The sequence below is a fragment of the Peromyscus eremicus genome, chromosome 7 (genome assembly GCF_949786415.1).
Source record: "Peromyscus eremicus chromosome 7, PerEre_H2_v1, whole genome shotgun sequence".
Lineage (NCBI taxonomy): Eukaryota > Metazoa > Chordata > Mammalia > Rodentia > Cricetidae > Peromyscus > Peromyscus eremicus.
Window position 1 is genome coordinate 103,889,869 of NC_081422.1, and position 17,069 is coordinate 103,906,937.

The following is a 17,069-nucleotide window of genomic DNA, read 5'->3' on the forward strand; positions in this document are numbered from 1 at the left end:
TTTGTACCATATATTTGTTTCACTGATAAAAATTTGAAAGGATAAAGTATGTTAAAGATGGGAAACAAGCTCGGGTAGATAGAGGGATTTGATTGGTTAGTTGGTTCTAGACAGGGATCAAGCATGAGCTATCATTACCAGCACATAAATTATTTTGTGGTACTAGGAATTGAGTGAGCCTAAAGTCTGTGTTGGACAGGTGCTCTCCCTAATCCTTAGTGTTTACCATGAGTGAGAAAAGACTATTGTGACCATGCCCTAGACATGAAAGACCTTGCCACACAGACTTGCCCTAGAACAAGGAGGTAAGCACCTCCACCAACATCCACTTTGGACAACTACCAGCTAAGAACTGAAGACAGAAGCAGCAGGTATTGGCTCCCTCTTGAGTGAACTCCAGACTCAAGGAGCTGGGCAGCTGTGGCTGGTTGCTACTCCATAAATGCCAAAATGCCATCTGCAGGCCCTACAGATCCAGGTTCTGATTAGGATCTAAGGGTTTAACTGCTTGAACGGGCTGCGTGAACCTCACAGAGAGCAGGGTAATAAGAAATGGAGCAAAGTTTGCCAGCCTGGAGGGGACTCTAGGCTGAGGAAAAAGGCTGCAGCCATAGTTGTGATGGGAGAAAAGGAGTGTTGAACAAGGGCAACTCCACTAGGAGATTCCTGTGAGATTCCTGTGATCTTGATCATATTTGGTATCTGACAGAAATAAGAGCATCAACACCAGAGTCGCCCCATGTCTTTGGACTGAGCTGAACATAACCATTTAAGTCTATAATAAGACATCAAGAAGTAGGCTCTTTGGAGGCGGGCACTACTAGGTGTCTAAATTTTAGCTCTGCCTCCTCTCCTAACAGGTCTCCCAGTAAGCAGTGAACCCGAGTTAGGCGCCACATCCTTTGTGCACCTGGCCTCCTTGACTTCACCAGGAACGTGGGTTTGGGTAGTACAGGTCACCCGGGGAACTGTGCATCCTGGGGAAGTAAGAAGACTCAAAGGCCGCCCTGGAATTTCAGAAGGCAAGGCGAAGTCCAAGTATTGGGGAGGGTCTCACCCCTTGCCCGAGTAATACGTTGGGTGGACCTGGCTGTGCGAGATCTAAACTAATGGTCTGGCTGCGGACGGATTAGGTCTGATCCGATTAGAGCCTAGGCCGTCGTCGTATTCGCCTCCTTGCCAGGTTCTGTCGACGTTCGCCTTGCTCTTGTGAAGACTCGGAGACCGCCCGGGGAACCTTCCCCTGCTCCGGAACACCGGGTTGGCGCAGAAACCCAAGAGTCGTTGTCCTGGGCCTCCGCTGCTTTCCACACGGGGGACGCGGGCTTCCGCCCCCTGCGGTCCTTCTGAGCCCCGCCCCGAGCCTGCGGGTGTCTGAGCCCGCGACGTCCCCGCCTCCCTGCGCGCGCGTGGCGGGTGGGTTCCTCGGAGGTCCGCGGCGGAGCGCGCTCAGCACCGGGAGCGCAGGCCGCGCAGGCCGGCCCTGCGGGCTCCCGCCCGTGCACCTGTCGGCTTCCCCCTGCGGCTGTGCTGCCGGCCCTGCGCGCCGCGCGTCCGTCGCTCTCCGCGGCCCGTGCCAGAGGGGTCTGTCTGTCCCCTTGGCGAGGAGGACCGAGAGGGGCCGGCGTCAACGCGACGTGCAGCGGGGCGGGCGGAGTGGGGGCGGCGCCGAGCGCGGCAGCGGCAAGCGGCAGCGGCGGCGCGGGAGGCGGGGAGGCGCGGCGCGCGGAGGACAGCGGCTGACGGCGGCATGCGGCGGCTCATGCTGCCCACCGTGGGCTAAGGCGGCCGCAGACGGGCGGCAGGCGCGGCGGCCGGGCAAGCCGAGGGCGCAGCCAAGCCGCGCGCACCGCGCACAGCGGCCGGGGCTCCGCGCAATGGGCCGAGCTGGAGGCGGGGGCCCGAGCCGGGGGCCGCCGCCAGCGCTGCTGCTTCTGGGGGCCACGCTGGTCCTCACCGCTGGGGCCGTGCCGGGTAGGTACCCACCGCGACCGCGACCCCAGCCAGCCCGCGCGCCCCACCCGGTGCGTGCCAGGGTCTCGCTGGCTTCAGGTCCAGGTGGAGTCCCTAAGCCGTGACAAGGGGGCGGGGCACCGTCTGGCCTGCAGCCGGGGAGCTGGGCGGGAAAGGGGTGCGGGAAGAGGAGAGGACCTGTAGGGGACACAGGCCAGCGGGGAGCAGCCGATAGCCTGTGCGGAGCCAGCAGGGTGGGCTAGGGTGGGGGTGGGGTCTTGAGGTAGGGGCGGGGTCTTGCACGGGGGCGGGGCCTTGGTGAGATTTGTGGGCGGGGTTTGTGGACGGGGCGGGGTCCCGAAGACGAGGCAAGGATGAGCCAGAGTTGGAGGACTACCCTGACCTCTCCTCTCAGACTGCGGGTGCTGTCTGGGGCGGGAAACCGTAGGCAAGGTGTATTTCCCCGGCTTGGGAGGTAGACTCAGGGGCGGGCCTTAGAAGTGGGGCGTGGCCTTGGAAACCGAAGGAGTGTCCCAGGGTGGACCCTAGTCTACTGGCTCTCGCTCAGAGCCCTCTCACCCCGACGCGCCACCTTAACACCCTGCCCCTCGCCCTCCCTCCCGCAGCACGCGAAGCAGGCAGCGCAATCGAGGCTGAAGAGCTGGTAAGGAGCGGCCTTGCATGGAAGCCGCGTGCCAATGACACGCGGGAGGAAGCCGGCCTGGCCGCAGCTGGGGAAGATGAGACCTCGTGGACAGCGCCCGGCAGTGAGCTGGCTGCGGTGGGCCCTGGGGTCGGGCCAGAGGAGGCACTGGAGGCATCGGCTGCGGTGACTGGCACTGCCTGGCTGGAGGCAGATAGCCCAGGCCTGGGTGGAGTGACTGCAGAGGCTGGCAGTGGTGACGCCCAGACCCTCCCAGCTACGCTCCAGGCTCCTGATGAGGCCCTTGGGTCGTCTACAGTGCCCCCTGCCATTCCTGAGGCTACTGAAGCCAGTGGACCTCCCTCCCCCACTACCCACGATAAGCCGAGCCCAGGCTCTGAACTCCCTAAGGAGAAACCCTTGGAGGTTTGGCTGAACCTAGGAGGCAGCACACCTGACCCTCAAGGGCCAGAGCCCACTTATCCCCTTCAAGGCACTCTAGAAACCCAACCAGCCTCAGATATAATTGACATCGACTACTTTGAAGGATTGGATAGTGAGGGTCGTGGTGCAGACATGGGCAGCTTCCCAGGGTCACCAGGAGCCTCAGAGAATCACCCTGATACTGAAGGAGAGACCCCTTCCTGGAGCCTGCTTGACTTATATGATGACTTCACCCCCTTTGATGAGTCTGATTTCTACCCTACCACATCCTTCTATGATGATTTGGAAGAGGAGGAAGAGGAAGAGGAGGATGATAAGGATGCAGTGGGAGGTGGAGACCTGGAAGATGAAAATGACCTTCTCCTGCCCTCTCAAAAGCCTGGTGTGGGCCCTGGGACAGGACAGCCCACCAGTCGGTGGCATGCTGTTCCTCCACAGCATACTCTGGGCATGGTCCCTGGCAGCAGCATCTCTCTCAGGCCCCGCCCAGGAGATCCGGGCAGGGACCTGGCCTCAGGCGGAAATGGCACAGAGTGCCGAGTTGGCTTTGTCAGGCACAATGGCTCCTGCCGGTCAGTGTGTGACCTCTTCCCAAGTTACTGTCACAATGGCGGCCAGTGCTACCTGGTGGAGAACATAGGGGCTTTCTGCAGGTAAGGGAGTGGCAGGCGTTCAGGGGCTGGTAAAAACAGTGCCTGAGCAATGTGGATGGGCAGATTCAGCAAAGGGGAGGGTTTGAGAGGCGATATTTCCCAGAAGAGGTACATTCGCAGGGTTCCCAAGCATGTGGGGTGCACACCTATATTCTCAACACTGGGGAGGCTGAGGCAGGACAGTTGTGAACTTGAAGCCAACATGGGCTACAAGGGTCTCCACCCACCCCCCCAAAAAAGGCTTTTTGTGATCTTGCCCTCAGGACAAATTCCTCAAAAGTAATATTTTGTAAATCCTCTAAGCACTGTGTCCTGGGCTCACCCACTCAACTTTAAAGGCAAAATGAAGGGGTTTCTCCAAGGGCTTAGGAAAGCAGGCGGTCCAGTAAAGGAAGCAGGGCTGGAACCCTGCTGGGAAGTTAAGATGGCTCCTGAGTGCTGCCGAGCTGTATGTTTGGCCAGAGAGCTGAGTTTCTCCGAAGGAGGTGTGGGCATGTAAAGTCAAAGTGTCATCCTAGGACAGCCCCAGAGCAGCCGAACACGGGCAAAGGCAAGCTGAGTCTTCTCACTCAATCTTGCGTCTGTCCGTGTTCTTGATTTTGGGTGGTTGCTTTCTCTTATTGGTAATTGCCTTTTGGGGGATAGAAGTCTATAATGTTTTCCAAGAAAAGAGTTTAGATATCCCTAAGGACATCATCTAAAGCCACCATCCCACACCTCATCGGGAATTTCTCAGTCAGTTCACCTCTGGGAATGCCTTCACAGGGAGATATTGACCTCATGAAAACACAGTTCCTTGCAGAAGTCAAGGGTGGTCTGGGCAGTTCTTTAAGAAGTGGAGAAGACTACAGTCTTGTTCTCACTAGACCTCTGAGGAGCATTTCTGTTCTCCACCTATCTCTTTTCTTGTTTTTGTTTGTATTTGTTTGTTTGTTTGTTTGTTTGTTGATTTGTGTATTTTGAAACAAGGTCTCACTGTATGGCCCTAGCTGTCCTGGAACTCACTTTGTAGACCAGGCTGGCCTGAAACTCAGAGATCCGCCTGCCTCTGCCTCTTAGTGCTGGGCTTTATGTGTACACCACTATGCTCAGCCCTTTCTTGTTTTTAAAAGACAAGGTCTTATGTAGACCAAGCTGGCCTTGAACTCCCTGAGTAGCCAAGGATAGCCTTGAGCTCCTGAACGCCCTGCTTCTACTTCCCAAGTGCTAGGCTCACACGTCTGAGCCACAGTCAGCTGTGACTCTCTTAAAGTGTCTCAGTGTTTCTTCTTGTTCCTTTATTCTTAAGCACTTAAGTTTTGGCTGTAGCGCCCTGGCATGGAAGTCTGAGTTCTAGTTCTGTCTGATGTCATTCCCTGGATGGTCGTGGCACTGGGCGCACTGGGATCCTCCATATAGGATGTGACTACACGGTGCTGGTTTGAGTTGTTCAGCCATCCACAAGAGTAATTTCTTTGATCAAAAAATTATGGTGATGGAGGAACATAGTAACTAATGACTGTAATTCCAGCATTTATGAGGCAGGGCAAAAGAAACAGGAGTTGAAGGCTAGCCTCAGCTACATAGTGAGTTTGAAGCCACCCTGGGCTAAGTGAGATAGATTCTGACTCAAAAAAGAAAGAAAGAAAATTGTGGGGTATTAGAAAGAACTTGCTGGTTAAAAACCACCAAAAGTGTAAAAGAACCTGTGAGTCTCTTCTGTCTTTAGTCCGGGGAGCTGTAGTGATAACTCAGGCTGGGGACAGCAGAGTCTCTGCAAAGTCATCTTTCATCCTACTGGAGGCCTGACATTTTTACCTTCAAAGTGAGCCTCCCACCACAGTGTGAAATCTGGAGCTCTGGCTGCCTTTGGAGAGCTGTGGAAGTGCCCAGAACTCCTGGTTCTCTCGGGGAATTCTCCAGTAGGAGAAAGATTGTCCTCCTCACTAGTCTGCCTGGTTGTTTTCCCCAACGGGAGTACTTCTCCACGTGGTCTACACCAGCTCCCCCTTGCTTAGCTTCTATCCCGAGATCACACTCAGACCTCCCTACCCAGGCTCCTGCTTCAGCACACTCAGGCCCGGCGGCTGCTTGCAAACTGTTTTACATTCCACTCACAGGAGACTGCAGCGTGCCTTTGTCTCCGTTACCCTGACCCGCTGTAGGGAGAGGATCTGAGCTATGGCAGAACTTTTCTAGAACACTGGGTGAGAGGACCCCCACATAAAGGGGTCTGCATTCCCTGGCAACCTTAAACAGATCGTCTGTACCTCCCATTGCCGTGAGATCCAGTTGGAAAACAAAAATCCCTCATTAGGCACTTCTCCCCAGCCTGTTCTGGATGTGAGGTAGCCACTTCGCTGGTGCATAATTTCATCTCGGTGCCCCCTTTCTAGTCTCATTCACCCGAGGTTCGTGTCCTCCTTCCTTTGCCTGCCTCTCTATCCTTCCACATCTTTCCTCTTTGAAGCAGCCTGGTTCCCATGGAAACAGCAATGTCATTGGAAGAGTTGGAGCCTGGGAATGTCCCCAAGGGCAGGAGAAAGTCACTCAACAAAAGGAGGAAAACCCACCCTGAGGGATTGATTCTCACTATGCTGGCAGGATAGTTCTCACAGCCTTAAGCTTTAGGGGCAGAACCTTTGGGGCTGCAGGGGCAAGAAGAGACTGTCCATGTCTCTGTGTGTCTGTCAGGTCCTTATTTCTCACTGTCACGTGGACTGGATGGGATGGAGGCTTCCGTGTGCAAGGCAGCTCCCAGTATTTCATCTTGAATCTTATCCCTCTTTCATCCAGAGCCAGGGCAGGCAGAATTCTGGGGATCCCTGCCAGGCAGAGGTCCAGGATTCTCTTACCTCCCTGTCACGTAACAGCCGTGTAACTTAGAGATTCTCCTTTGGCTTCTCTGCTTTGCTCACCTCATTTCACAGAACAGCTGTAAAGTTGGGGTGAAGAGTGAAGAGATCTGCTCGGACTGGGGTGCTGCAATCCTCCAGTCAGCCCTCAGGGCAGGCTGTTAGTGCTGGCTTCAGAGTAGGGTCCTTGCTGTGGCTAAGATTGCCTGCCCTGTGCCCTGAGCGCCTTTGTGTCCGTCCCTGTAGGTGTAACACCCAGGACTACATCTGGCACAAGGGCATGCGCTGTGAGTCCATCATCACCGACTTCCAGGTGATGTGCGTGGCCATTGGCTCGGCTGCTCTTGTGCTGCTCCTGCTGTTCATGATGACTGTCTTCTTTGCCAAGAAGCTCTATCTGCTCAAGACTGAGAATACCAAGCTGCGGAGGACCAAGTAAGTGTGTGCCCTGCAGCCTAGTCAGCCAGAGACACCCAGCCCCAGCCAAGGCTGGTCCCGGGAGGGTCTTCGGCAACAGTTCTCTAGCTAAACTTGGCTCATGCTAAAAGTTCACCAAAGTTTATCCATTCGTACATAAAATGTGCCAGGTAAAGCCCTGGGACCTGCACACCTATCAGCCAGCCCCACTCCAGCATCCAAAACCCAAGAAAGACTGCTAAAGAGAGGGCTTCCAGCATCCACCATGTCCCCAAGTAAATACATTACTACACTCACTCGGCGCACCCTGCCTGCACCTGCTTCCTTGGTCTTTGATACCCAGTGTTCAGCGAAAGGATTTTGCTCACGAACCGGAGTGGAGTAACTTCAGCCCCTTCAAACCCTACTGTCATTTAGTATCGGCTCCTCCTCCTCCTCAGGGGATGCTGAGGAGAGAGGTGTTATTGCCACACTGCATTGCCTTTTAAAAGCTCACCTTTAGGCTAGGGAGTGATGCTCCCAGCCACTCAAAGCCACTGCTGATCCCTTTCACCTGTAACAGGTGTATCCCAGCACTGGGAAAGGTGGAAGCCAGAGGATCAGAAGTTCAAGGTCATCATCAAAGGGAGGTTGAAGCCAGTCTGAGCTACATGAGACCCTTTTTCAAAAATGAATAAAAAATAAGATAAAGGCTCACCCCTTGAGAGCGTGCCCTACGTAACAGTCTCTTCATCACTGCTGATTCTCATCTTTGGAGAGTGTGCACTATCTACAATAGTCCCTTTGGCCATGGTCCACTTTCACCCTTTAGGAGTGATCTACTTTATTCTTAATAAATTGCACCTATTTGCATACATATGTGCAGGCTGTGCACACTTGTGCGTGTGCGCGTGCACACACACACACACACACACAGGCTCACACACACAAACAGATGCTGATCAACCCCTGTTCCCAACATAACAAAATTTAGCAGTGACAAGGGATCCGAGTTAACTCTTGTGTAGTTTAAGGACCACACAGGAACAGGATCTCCGATTGGCTCTCAGCTGTACCTGCTGGGCATCTGAGTGTTGACCCACATTTACTATGAAGTCCACATCTTGAACTCTCGAATGTGACCTTATGTACTAGGAAAAAAGCTCTCTGATCACTAAGCAAAATAAAAAACCTTTCAGCCGGGCGGTGGTGGCGCACGCCTTTAATCCCAGCACTCGGGAGGCAGAGCCAGGTGGATCTCTGTGAGTTCGAGGCCAGCCTGGGCTACCAAGTGAGTTCCAGGAAAGGCGCAAAGCTACACAGAGAAACCCTGTCTCAAAAAACCAAAAAAAAAAAAAAAAACAAAAAAAAAAACAAAAAAAAAAACCTTTCAAAGTGTCACAGGAGTGTCAAAAGGAGAAGACTAGCCCCAGCTTCCTTGGGACCCATTTTATGTGTTTATGTAGCACTGGCCTCATATCCCTTCATCTCTCCCCCTGCTTATCCTACTGGCCTGGAGACTCCCTCCAGAGAATGTTACTGAAGGACTTTCCCTGGGTCCTGGGAAAATGACAAAACACCATCTGTTGCTCCTGTTCTGGGTAAAGACATGCAGTGTGCAGACAGTGGCAGCCCTGTGACCTTCCAGCTAACTGCCATGGGGCTGAAAGGGCCCCTCCATTGTCCCTGTGCATTGAGGCAGGGACATAAATCTGTGCATGTGATCACTCCAGAGGGACACAAGCCAGGACCCTGGGCTCCTCATTCCATGGCTCCACCAAAGCAATGGGTGTGTAGGGAGCAGGGATATAAGCCACTCCGGTCCGGGTAGCTGTTGATGGTAGGTGCCTGAGAAGGGGAGTCCCTGCCGTAGGATGCCATGTGCACTCAGCCCTGCAGATACTGCTGACTTTTATTGATTCTAAGATACATATTTCTCCTCACATATTAGCATCTCTGAAATTGGATTGTGTCTTACAATTGCTGGCATCGTATAATCACTGTTGGCCAGATGGTTGTCTTGATGCAGCTGTAACTGCCTCGCACGTACAAACACGGTCATAGTTGTTCATATCGCTGGCAGTTCCTTGAAGTCCCAGTGTGCTACTTCAAGTAGAAATATCCCCGGGGATAAGAAAGTTTGCACTGGTTTAAGTGGCTGCAGTTTGTTCCCAATGGCATGTCAAGTCCTGTGCGTCTTACTGTTGACGGTGTCATACAGTATTTGACGGTGACGCTGAGGCATCACGGCCACTTTTACAGTTTGCCTCGATCTCCTGACATTTTTCCTTTCTTTCTTCTGTCCTTCCAGCAAATTCCGGACCCCATCTGAACTCCACAACGATAACTTCTCCCTCTCCACCATTGCCGAGGGCTCTCATCCAAATGTAAGGAAACTTTGCGACACTCCCTGTGTCTCCTCCCCCCATGCCCGTGCCTTGGCTCACTATGATAACATTGTCTGTCAGGTAACTGGCCTTCTTCACATCCCCCCTTTTGCATGCCTCTGCCCCTGGCCTGCCCCCTTGCCCTATCTCAGAGTAGGAAGTCTCCATCAGCTTTGAGGGTCAGTGTAGGGCAACCCAGTGGGCAGGGGAGGTGGGAATGAGCGCTTCCTGGGGCATCACTTCTCTGACAGGCTGAGTTACAGGTACCGGAATCTTCTAGAATGGCTTATGATGTGAAGCTTCACCTGTGCTTTAGAAGTTGATCATTGTCTTTTACCTCGCATTGCTGGGAAATTGCCTGGTGGTCCCTGAAGCAAATGGTGGCTGCCCCTCGGGATAGGTAGAGAAGCCTGTTGCTCCTTGGTGCTTTCTGAGGCCCCTAACAGCAGCAGGCTTATTCACGCTCATTAGGGCCTAGACGAGCACAGAAACTGCTAGAACCATTAGTCTAGGGTGATTCCGATCCCTGTGCAGGCGGGGAGCGGGGGATTGTTTTGATTTTTGAGACAGACCCTCACTGTGTCACTGACTAGCGTTGGAGTTTCCTACTTCCATCTCCCAACTCCTGGGATTGTAAGCACGAGCCACCACCGTGACTGACTTTGGGGTGCGGTTTGGGGGAGCTAGATTGAGACAGGGTCTCGTGTAGCCCAGGCTGGCCTCCAACTTGCTATGTAGCCTACAATAGGTTTGAACTCCTGATCCTCCTACCTCTGTCTCCTAAATGCTGTGATTACAGGTGTGTACACCACGCCCGGCTTGTAATCCTCTTCGTAGAAGGATAAGTTCATGATACCAGTTGAAACCCACCAATAAGGTCACACTAGCCCTGTGGTGAAGATGCTGCCTAACTGACCAGCCTGAGCCGTACAATACTGCATACCATCAGAGAATTTTAAAGATAAAGTAGGAGCCATCCGAACCAAATTATATCATATCTAGATCCAAGAATTTTGCACATAATGTAGGTTCTATGCTTCCAGATGAGCACTTTGTCAGGATACAGATCCCGGTTACACAGAGGTGGGAACTGCCCAAGATGCTCTGACCTGAGCAATGGCTTTGAAGCAGAGTTGAAAAGCTGTTTGATTAGCCCTGAGGGAGTTGGGGCTCATTGTTCCTCAGTATTCTAGACCGGTTCTGTCTCGAGGCCCCTCCTGTGAGCTAGGAATGTTTCCACTCTGAAGTGACTGTGCTGACGCACAATGTCATCCCGGCCCTTGTGAGCTGAGGCAGGAGGGTTGTTAGGAGTTCAGTCAGCACTGAGACTTTGTCTGGAGAAGAGAGAGAGTGAGTCTGAGGGCAACTTGGACTCCATATTGAGATCCCATCTCAATAAATAAACAAATAACACATAATAAAAGGACAAAAGGATCGGGAGTACGACTTAATGCGTGAAGTACATTCAGTCAGGGTTTGTGGATCACGAGAGATGATGTTGTGTGCAGGCTGTCTTGGCTCTTCTGTTGGACCTTCCGTCTTGTATGATGGGGCAGCAGATGTGACCAATATGTAGTTGCTCCAGCCTGACAGTGCAAAAGCCCTCAGGAAGTTTGGCTTCTTCTGGCAGCTTCAGTTACTGACTCCTTTCCCTTCTGAAAAGGACGGTGAGGAAATAGCTCCTCCTAGAGCTGCGTGTCTGCACAAAGCCTGCGCAAAGACCAGTTCTTGGCTGGGCTCTGTGGAGAGGTCAGAGTTGAGAGGCCCAGCTTTGGAAACAGAGCAGAGAACAGGGTAGCTGCCTTGGATCTGCCTAGGAAGGAGCTGTGGGCTTGGCTGACACAGCAGTTGGCCAGCCCTCAGGGAATGGCAGGACCAGGTTGTCAAAGTCTCCTGGTTCCTCTTGGATCTTGAAGGTAATTTTCAGCCGAGGAGTTACACCAAAAATCAACCTGTGGCCCTTACATACACATGCACACCATGTATACATGTGATCACATGTGATCACATGTGCACACACACACACACACACACACACACACACACACACCCCTCATCCTCGCCTGAGCTTGCACCCTGAGCATCTTCTTCTCCTTGCATGTGTATGGGTGCGTGTATGTCATCTCCCTGTGCAGGTCAAGAGGGTAACAGGAAGGAGTTAGTTCTCTCCTTCTACCCCGTGAGTTCCAGGGATGAAACTCAGTTCATCAGGCTTGGCGGCCATCACCACTACCCACAGCCACATCTCACAGGCCCGGTTTCATAAATGTTAGTAAAGGGGTTATCTCTCTCTTTTGTAGAAGTAGAGTTGGTCATCTTCCTACCTGGCCATAAACTCTGAATGTCACACTCTAAAGACTCAGAATTTAAGACCTCTGCTGCTTTGGGCAGTGTCCTTTCCCGGTGTCTTTGCCAGTGACCCTTTCCTCCCTCCACTCCTCTGCACTAAGAAGGTGAGACATGTGCCACAGGCTGGCTGTGTTGCTGAGCTACCCTCCTGAAGACGGCCATCAGGGAGGAAGGGCCAGGTGCACAGTGTGAATGAGGTCACCAAAAATCAACCTGTGGCCCTTACATACACATGCACACCATGTATACATGTGATCGCGTGTGCACGTGCACACACACAGCCTGCCCCGCCCCCAGCTGCCCTGTGGTTCCTCACCAGTCCAATCAAAGGGGATCTGCGGGTCCTCTGAAGATCTGAGAGGGTTCCTGGGAATTCTGTTTGGCCCTTGTCTCTTGCTTTCCAGACTGTGCTTGCGCTGTGGTGATGCACAGCTGTTGCCTTTTCCCTGAGAGGTTTGTGTCCCGACATGTGGGATCCCGAGCCCACATTACCCCTGGACGTAGAGCACCCATATGGCTGGGGTGGAGCACTGGGAATAGGGGTCCACAGTGGTTCTCGGGATGCGTGCCAAGTATCTGTCCTGTCCCTCATGGCAGGTACATCTGCCAAGTCAAAGGCAGATGGCCCATCTGCTGTGGCTTTGGTGACCTTGGGCTTAACAGGATCAGCTCTGGAAGAGACAGTTGGGCTGAAGGGACCCCACCTTGGTTTAGACACCCCTCCTCTGTTCTCTTTGCAGGAGGTTCATAGCTTGCTCAAGATCCCTGTTTGGGTACCTCTGCTCCATGCTCTTAGGGTCTGCTTTCCTGACCCCGTGGCCCAGAAGGCAGTTTTCTCTGTAGCTCAGACTGGCCTGGGTTTGCCATCGTCCTGCCCCAGTCCTCCAAGTAGCTGAGTCACCAGGACTGGCTGGCAGTCCCGGAGCCCTCGAGGGGTGGCCTCTCCACCTTTGTGACATTAGAGTTCTGTAAGTCACCCGCTGCCCTTTTTCCTGTGGGCCCCAAGAGCACAGGATGAGGTGAGAGGGTCTCTAGAGGAGCCTGACACCATTCTTAAAGAGGGGAGGTGACTAGAGGCCCCGCTGTGCTTTTCTTGGCTTTTCAGACTATCCTACCTTTTTTGTAGGGGTGGGAATTGGGGGAGGGGTCTCCTGAATTCTGGGCAAGCACTCTATCTACCAACTGAGCTATTTCTCCTGCCCTACTTGAACTTAGAAAGTGACTAAAGCCAGCCTATGTTGAATACCCAAGGGAGGCCTTACCCCCTATGGGGGCGGGATGGGGGAGGGAGGGGGGAACAGTGGGAAGTGTATAAAATGAAAAAAAAACCAAAACTTTAAATAAGTAAACCTAGAAAGAAAGAAAGAAAGAAAGAAAGAAAGAAAGAAAGAAAGAAAGAAAGAAAGAAAGAAGGAAAAAAGGAAAGAGGCTAAAGGAAGAACCCATTACGTGGTATCACACACCTGTAATTCAAATATTTGGTGAGGCAGAGGCAGACAGATCATGAGCTCAGCCTGGGCTGCATAGCAAGTTCAAAGGCAGCCTAGGCTACATAGTAAGACCTATATCAAAAACAAAAAAATAAGTAGACAAGCAAAATAAGAATTCTTTTTAGGAAGCTGAGCATGATGTGATTCTGGGATTTGAAAGGTTAAAAATAAGAATATCAGGAGCTCAAGTTCATCCTTAGCTACACTAAGTTCAAAACCAGTTTGGTACATGAGACCCTGTCTCAAAAACAAACAGGCTGCCAAGATGTCTCAGCAAACAAAGGTACTTGCCACCAAGCCTGATGATCTGAGTTTGATCCCTGGAACCCATAGGGTAGAAAGAGAGAACCAACTCCCACAGTTGTCTTCTGACCTCCCCGTGAGCACTGTGGCACACCCCCCCCCCCACACACACACATAATACTAATATTAACTTTAAAAGATTTAAACAGGAGCTAGAGAATGCTTGGGAGTTGAGAGCTTGCCACACAGTCACTAGGATTGGAATTCTGAGCCCTGCACCCCCATAGCAAGCTGGGCTGTCCATGCACTCCCACAATCCCAGCTTCAAGGTAGGCAGAGACAGGAGGATGGCTGGGACTTGCTGGCTTCCAGTTTAACTGAGAAAACAGGAGCCTGGGTTCAGCCCCTGCCTCCAAAGAACAGATGGAGCATGTAAATGAGGACCCTGATACCTTCTCTGTCCACCACAGTCATGCAGCCCATGTGTGCATACACTCACACAGACACATACAGATGAGGAGTTTTTAAAAACCAGGCTGAATGAATATCATGAGTGTAATTAAAAAATAAATTAAAAAAAATTCAGTGGAAAAAAATAATATAAAATAAAAACCAGTCTGGGGGTGATAGTGAATGCTTCTAATTCTAGCACTGAGGAGGCAGAGGCAAAGGTAGGTGGATCTGTGTGAGTTCTAGGCCAGTCTGGTTGACAGTGAGTTCTAAGACAGCCAGGACCTCAGTGAGACCCTATCTCAAAACAAAGCAAGAAAATCCGCCAAAAGATGGTGAAACACACCTTTGATCCCAGCACTTTAATCCCAGAGAAACCCTGTCTCAAAAACCAAACAAACAAATAAGTTAAAAGATATCTAGTGAGATGAGCGTATTCTCGCCTTTAAAAAGTATATAAACAAACATGGGCAGGTGTGAGTTTTTATGCACCACATGCTTGCCTGGTACCCAAGGAGGGCAGTGAGTGTGGGATCCAGTGGAAATGGAGTGAGGTGGGTGCTGGGAACTGAACCTGGGTCCTCTGGAAGAAACGGGAAGTACTCTTAACCATTGAACTGCCTCTCCGGCCCCATCTCTACCCTGTCCGTTTAATCAGCAGAGGCTGCATGCTTACAGTGGCTATTCGGGGCCCCTGAGAAGCTGGTGCTGAGGAGTCACTGACTGTCACACTCCCTCCAATGGTCCTTATGGGAAGGAGTGGGGCAGCAGTTGCCATGGCAGCCCTCTGAGAGCTCAGAATGTAGAGTTAGGTCTATGCAGATGTGGGCTTCCTGGAAACCCTTAATGGGCAAATGCAGCCAAGGTCAGGTGCCTGTTCTGGGCACAGGTGTACCTCCAAAGTGAGTTCTGAACCCTCGGCTTGAATATGGGCCGACACAGAGTGTGGGAGGCCCCTAAGGTGGCTGGGCTTCCTGGGGCTTTCTGAGATAGTGTCTCCAGCAGGTCAGTTCTGACAGTATGAGTCCCAGGCAGTCTTTAACCTCTAGTTGGCTATATGGAGAAGTCATAGGAAACCATAGTCCGGTGTGGGTCCCACTGGGAACATTGACTGGCAAGCCATCTCTTGTGGACGTTGGACCCTTAGCCAAGTACTAAAAGGATCTGTTTCTTGGGCTGGAGAGAACGTTTAAAGGTAGAGAACACTTGCTGTTCTTACAGAAGACCCAAGTTCAGTTCCCTAGAGCCCACATCAGGCAGCTCACAACTGCCATTAACTCCAGTTTCAGAGGAACCTGAGGCCTCTCTGGCTTTGCAGACACCTGTACTCAGGTGCACACACCCACACACAGATACATGCACATAGACATAACTAAAAAAAATAATAAAATAGATCTTTTCTGGGGAAATCTTTAAAAAAGAAATAGCCAGGTATGGCAGTATATGCCTTTAATCCCAACACTAGGGAGGTAGAAGGAGTCAAATGTTTGTGAGTTCAAGACTAGCCTGGTCTACATAATGAGTTCCAGGCTAGCAAGGGCTACATAAGACCCTGCCAATAAATAAATAAATAAATTGTAATAAATAAATAGACCAGTTTTTTCCTCATCTCTCTTTCTGAGAAAAGCTGAATGGCCTGAAGTAAAATTATTGATAATCTGATTACTTGTATCTGCCTGCCTGTTTGTTTTTGAGACAGGCTGGTCTTGAACTTGCTATGTAGTCAAGGCTAACGCTGAATTCCTGATTCTCCTGCCTCCACCTCCCTAGTGCTGAGGTCACCTGTGACCTTCTATTCCTCACTGACTGCTGCTCAGAATCCCCTCAGGCACCTCTCACTTCTTCCGGTCTAGGGAGTCCCGCCATGGGCTAGGAAGGTCCTTCTACCTGGATCTTCCTTCCCGACAATCCCCCAACTTTCTCCTCTTCTAGGATGACCCCAGCGCTCCCCACAAAATCCAGGAAGCTCTCAAGTCCTGCCTGAAGGAGGAAGAGTCCTTCAACATCCAGAACTCCATGTCACCCAAACTTGAGGGTGGCAAAGGGGACCAAGAGGACTTGGAGGTGAACTGTCTCCGGAATAACCTAACCTGAAACAGAGCGAGAAGAGAGGAAAGGGGGGTGGGGGAGGGAAGGACCGGTGTCTCCTCTTGTACACAGTTGGCTTCTCGTAACCATTTGTTAAGCTTTTCTTTTTCTGATCTCATGGCATGCTCTGATGTGTTTTGTAGGAGGGGAAAACACTTAAAATAAGCAAAGAAACTGAGCAGGATTGCATATATTGGATCGTTTTGTCTGCTGTCTGTACATTGCTTCTGCAGCTGTGATTTCTAAACCTCTGCTGTTATTCAACTGACTTTTTTTTTGTACTTTGACCCACCTTTTTTTGGAATACCAGTTAAAAAACGAGGTTCTTGAAATAAAACTTTTTAAAAAGCTGTCCACATTCTTAGTGTCATGGTGTCCCCGGCCTGCTCATTGTCAGTTCTCAGTTCCTCCCTCTCTCATGGTAGATGTGTAGCTAAAAGTGTGTCTAAAAATGTTTGAAATCGGGCTGGAGAGATTTTCAGAGGGCCACCGCGTGCACGCGCACACGCACACGCACACACACACACACACACACACACACACACTTTTAAAAAAAGGCTCGCAACCATCTGCAACTCAGGTTCCACAGGATTGGATGGCCTCTCTTGGCCTCGTTCAGCACCAGGCATGTACATGCTACACACACATACATGCAAACACAATGCTTATACACATAAAATTTTTTAAAATTTGATGTTGAAATCTTAGCAATGGTAACACCTCATCTCAGGCTGGCCTGGTAAACAGGACAGACCATGTCTTGGACAGTGGTGCATTTTCTCACAGTTCTAGGAATAAAGATGTCAAGAGGTTTGGTTTCTATTGAGCCTCTTCCTGGCTTTCCAACAACTGTGTTCTCTGCATCCTCACTGGGCGATCTTGAGGAACATGCATGGGAAGAGTGTGTAGTACAGGACCACTCTCCAAGCCAAACAGCCACTGTCTTAGGGAGTTCAGCTGGGTGCACTAGGAAAAGATCATCCCAACTGGGCTTGTTGACTGTTCACAGCCGCACGGAGAAGCAGGGAGTGGTCACAGCTGCTTCCTCCAGCTTGTTGTAGGTAACTCTGCCCTAACTGCACACAGCCTCAGGGAGGGGCTAGAGTATATATAGGGATGCAGGGTGGGTGCTCCACCCA

General features: G+C 51.6%; 1 protein-coding gene across 1 annotated transcript; it reads left to right on the forward strand.

The window, feature by feature from the left end:
- Positions 1 to 264: 264 nt before the first annotated feature.
- Positions 265 to 16,267, forward strand: Cspg5 (chondroitin sulfate proteoglycan 5). Its single transcript, XM_059269090.1, has 7 exons — positions 265 to 305; positions 1,184 to 1,974; positions 2,580 to 3,693; positions 6,774 to 6,962; positions 9,235 to 9,310; positions 15,775 to 15,906; positions 16,074 to 16,267. The coding sequence occupies exons 1-7, from the start codon at positions 265 to 267 to the stop codon at positions 16,167 to 16,169; spliced, it is 2,439 nt and encodes an 812-aa protein (XP_059125073.1). The 3' UTR covers positions 16,170 to 16,267.
- Positions 16,268 to 17,069: the final 802 nt, after the last annotated feature.

What these genes read in the sequence shown, in the direction of transcription:
- Cspg5 (XM_059269090.1), top strand. Translation starts at nt 265, where the DNA reads ATGAAAGACCTTGCCACACAGACTTGCCCTAGAACAAGGAG. An exon ending in ACCAAGCTGCGGAGGACCAA is followed by an intron (nt 6,963 to 9,234) that starts GTAAGTGTGTGC and finishes CTGTCCTTCCAG; the next exon opens with CAAATTCCGGACCCCATCTG. An exon ending in GGGACCAAGAGGACTTGGAG is followed by an intron (nt 15,907 to 16,073) that starts GTGAACTGTCTC and finishes TGTGTTTTGTAG; the next exon opens with GAGGGGAAAACACTTAAAAT.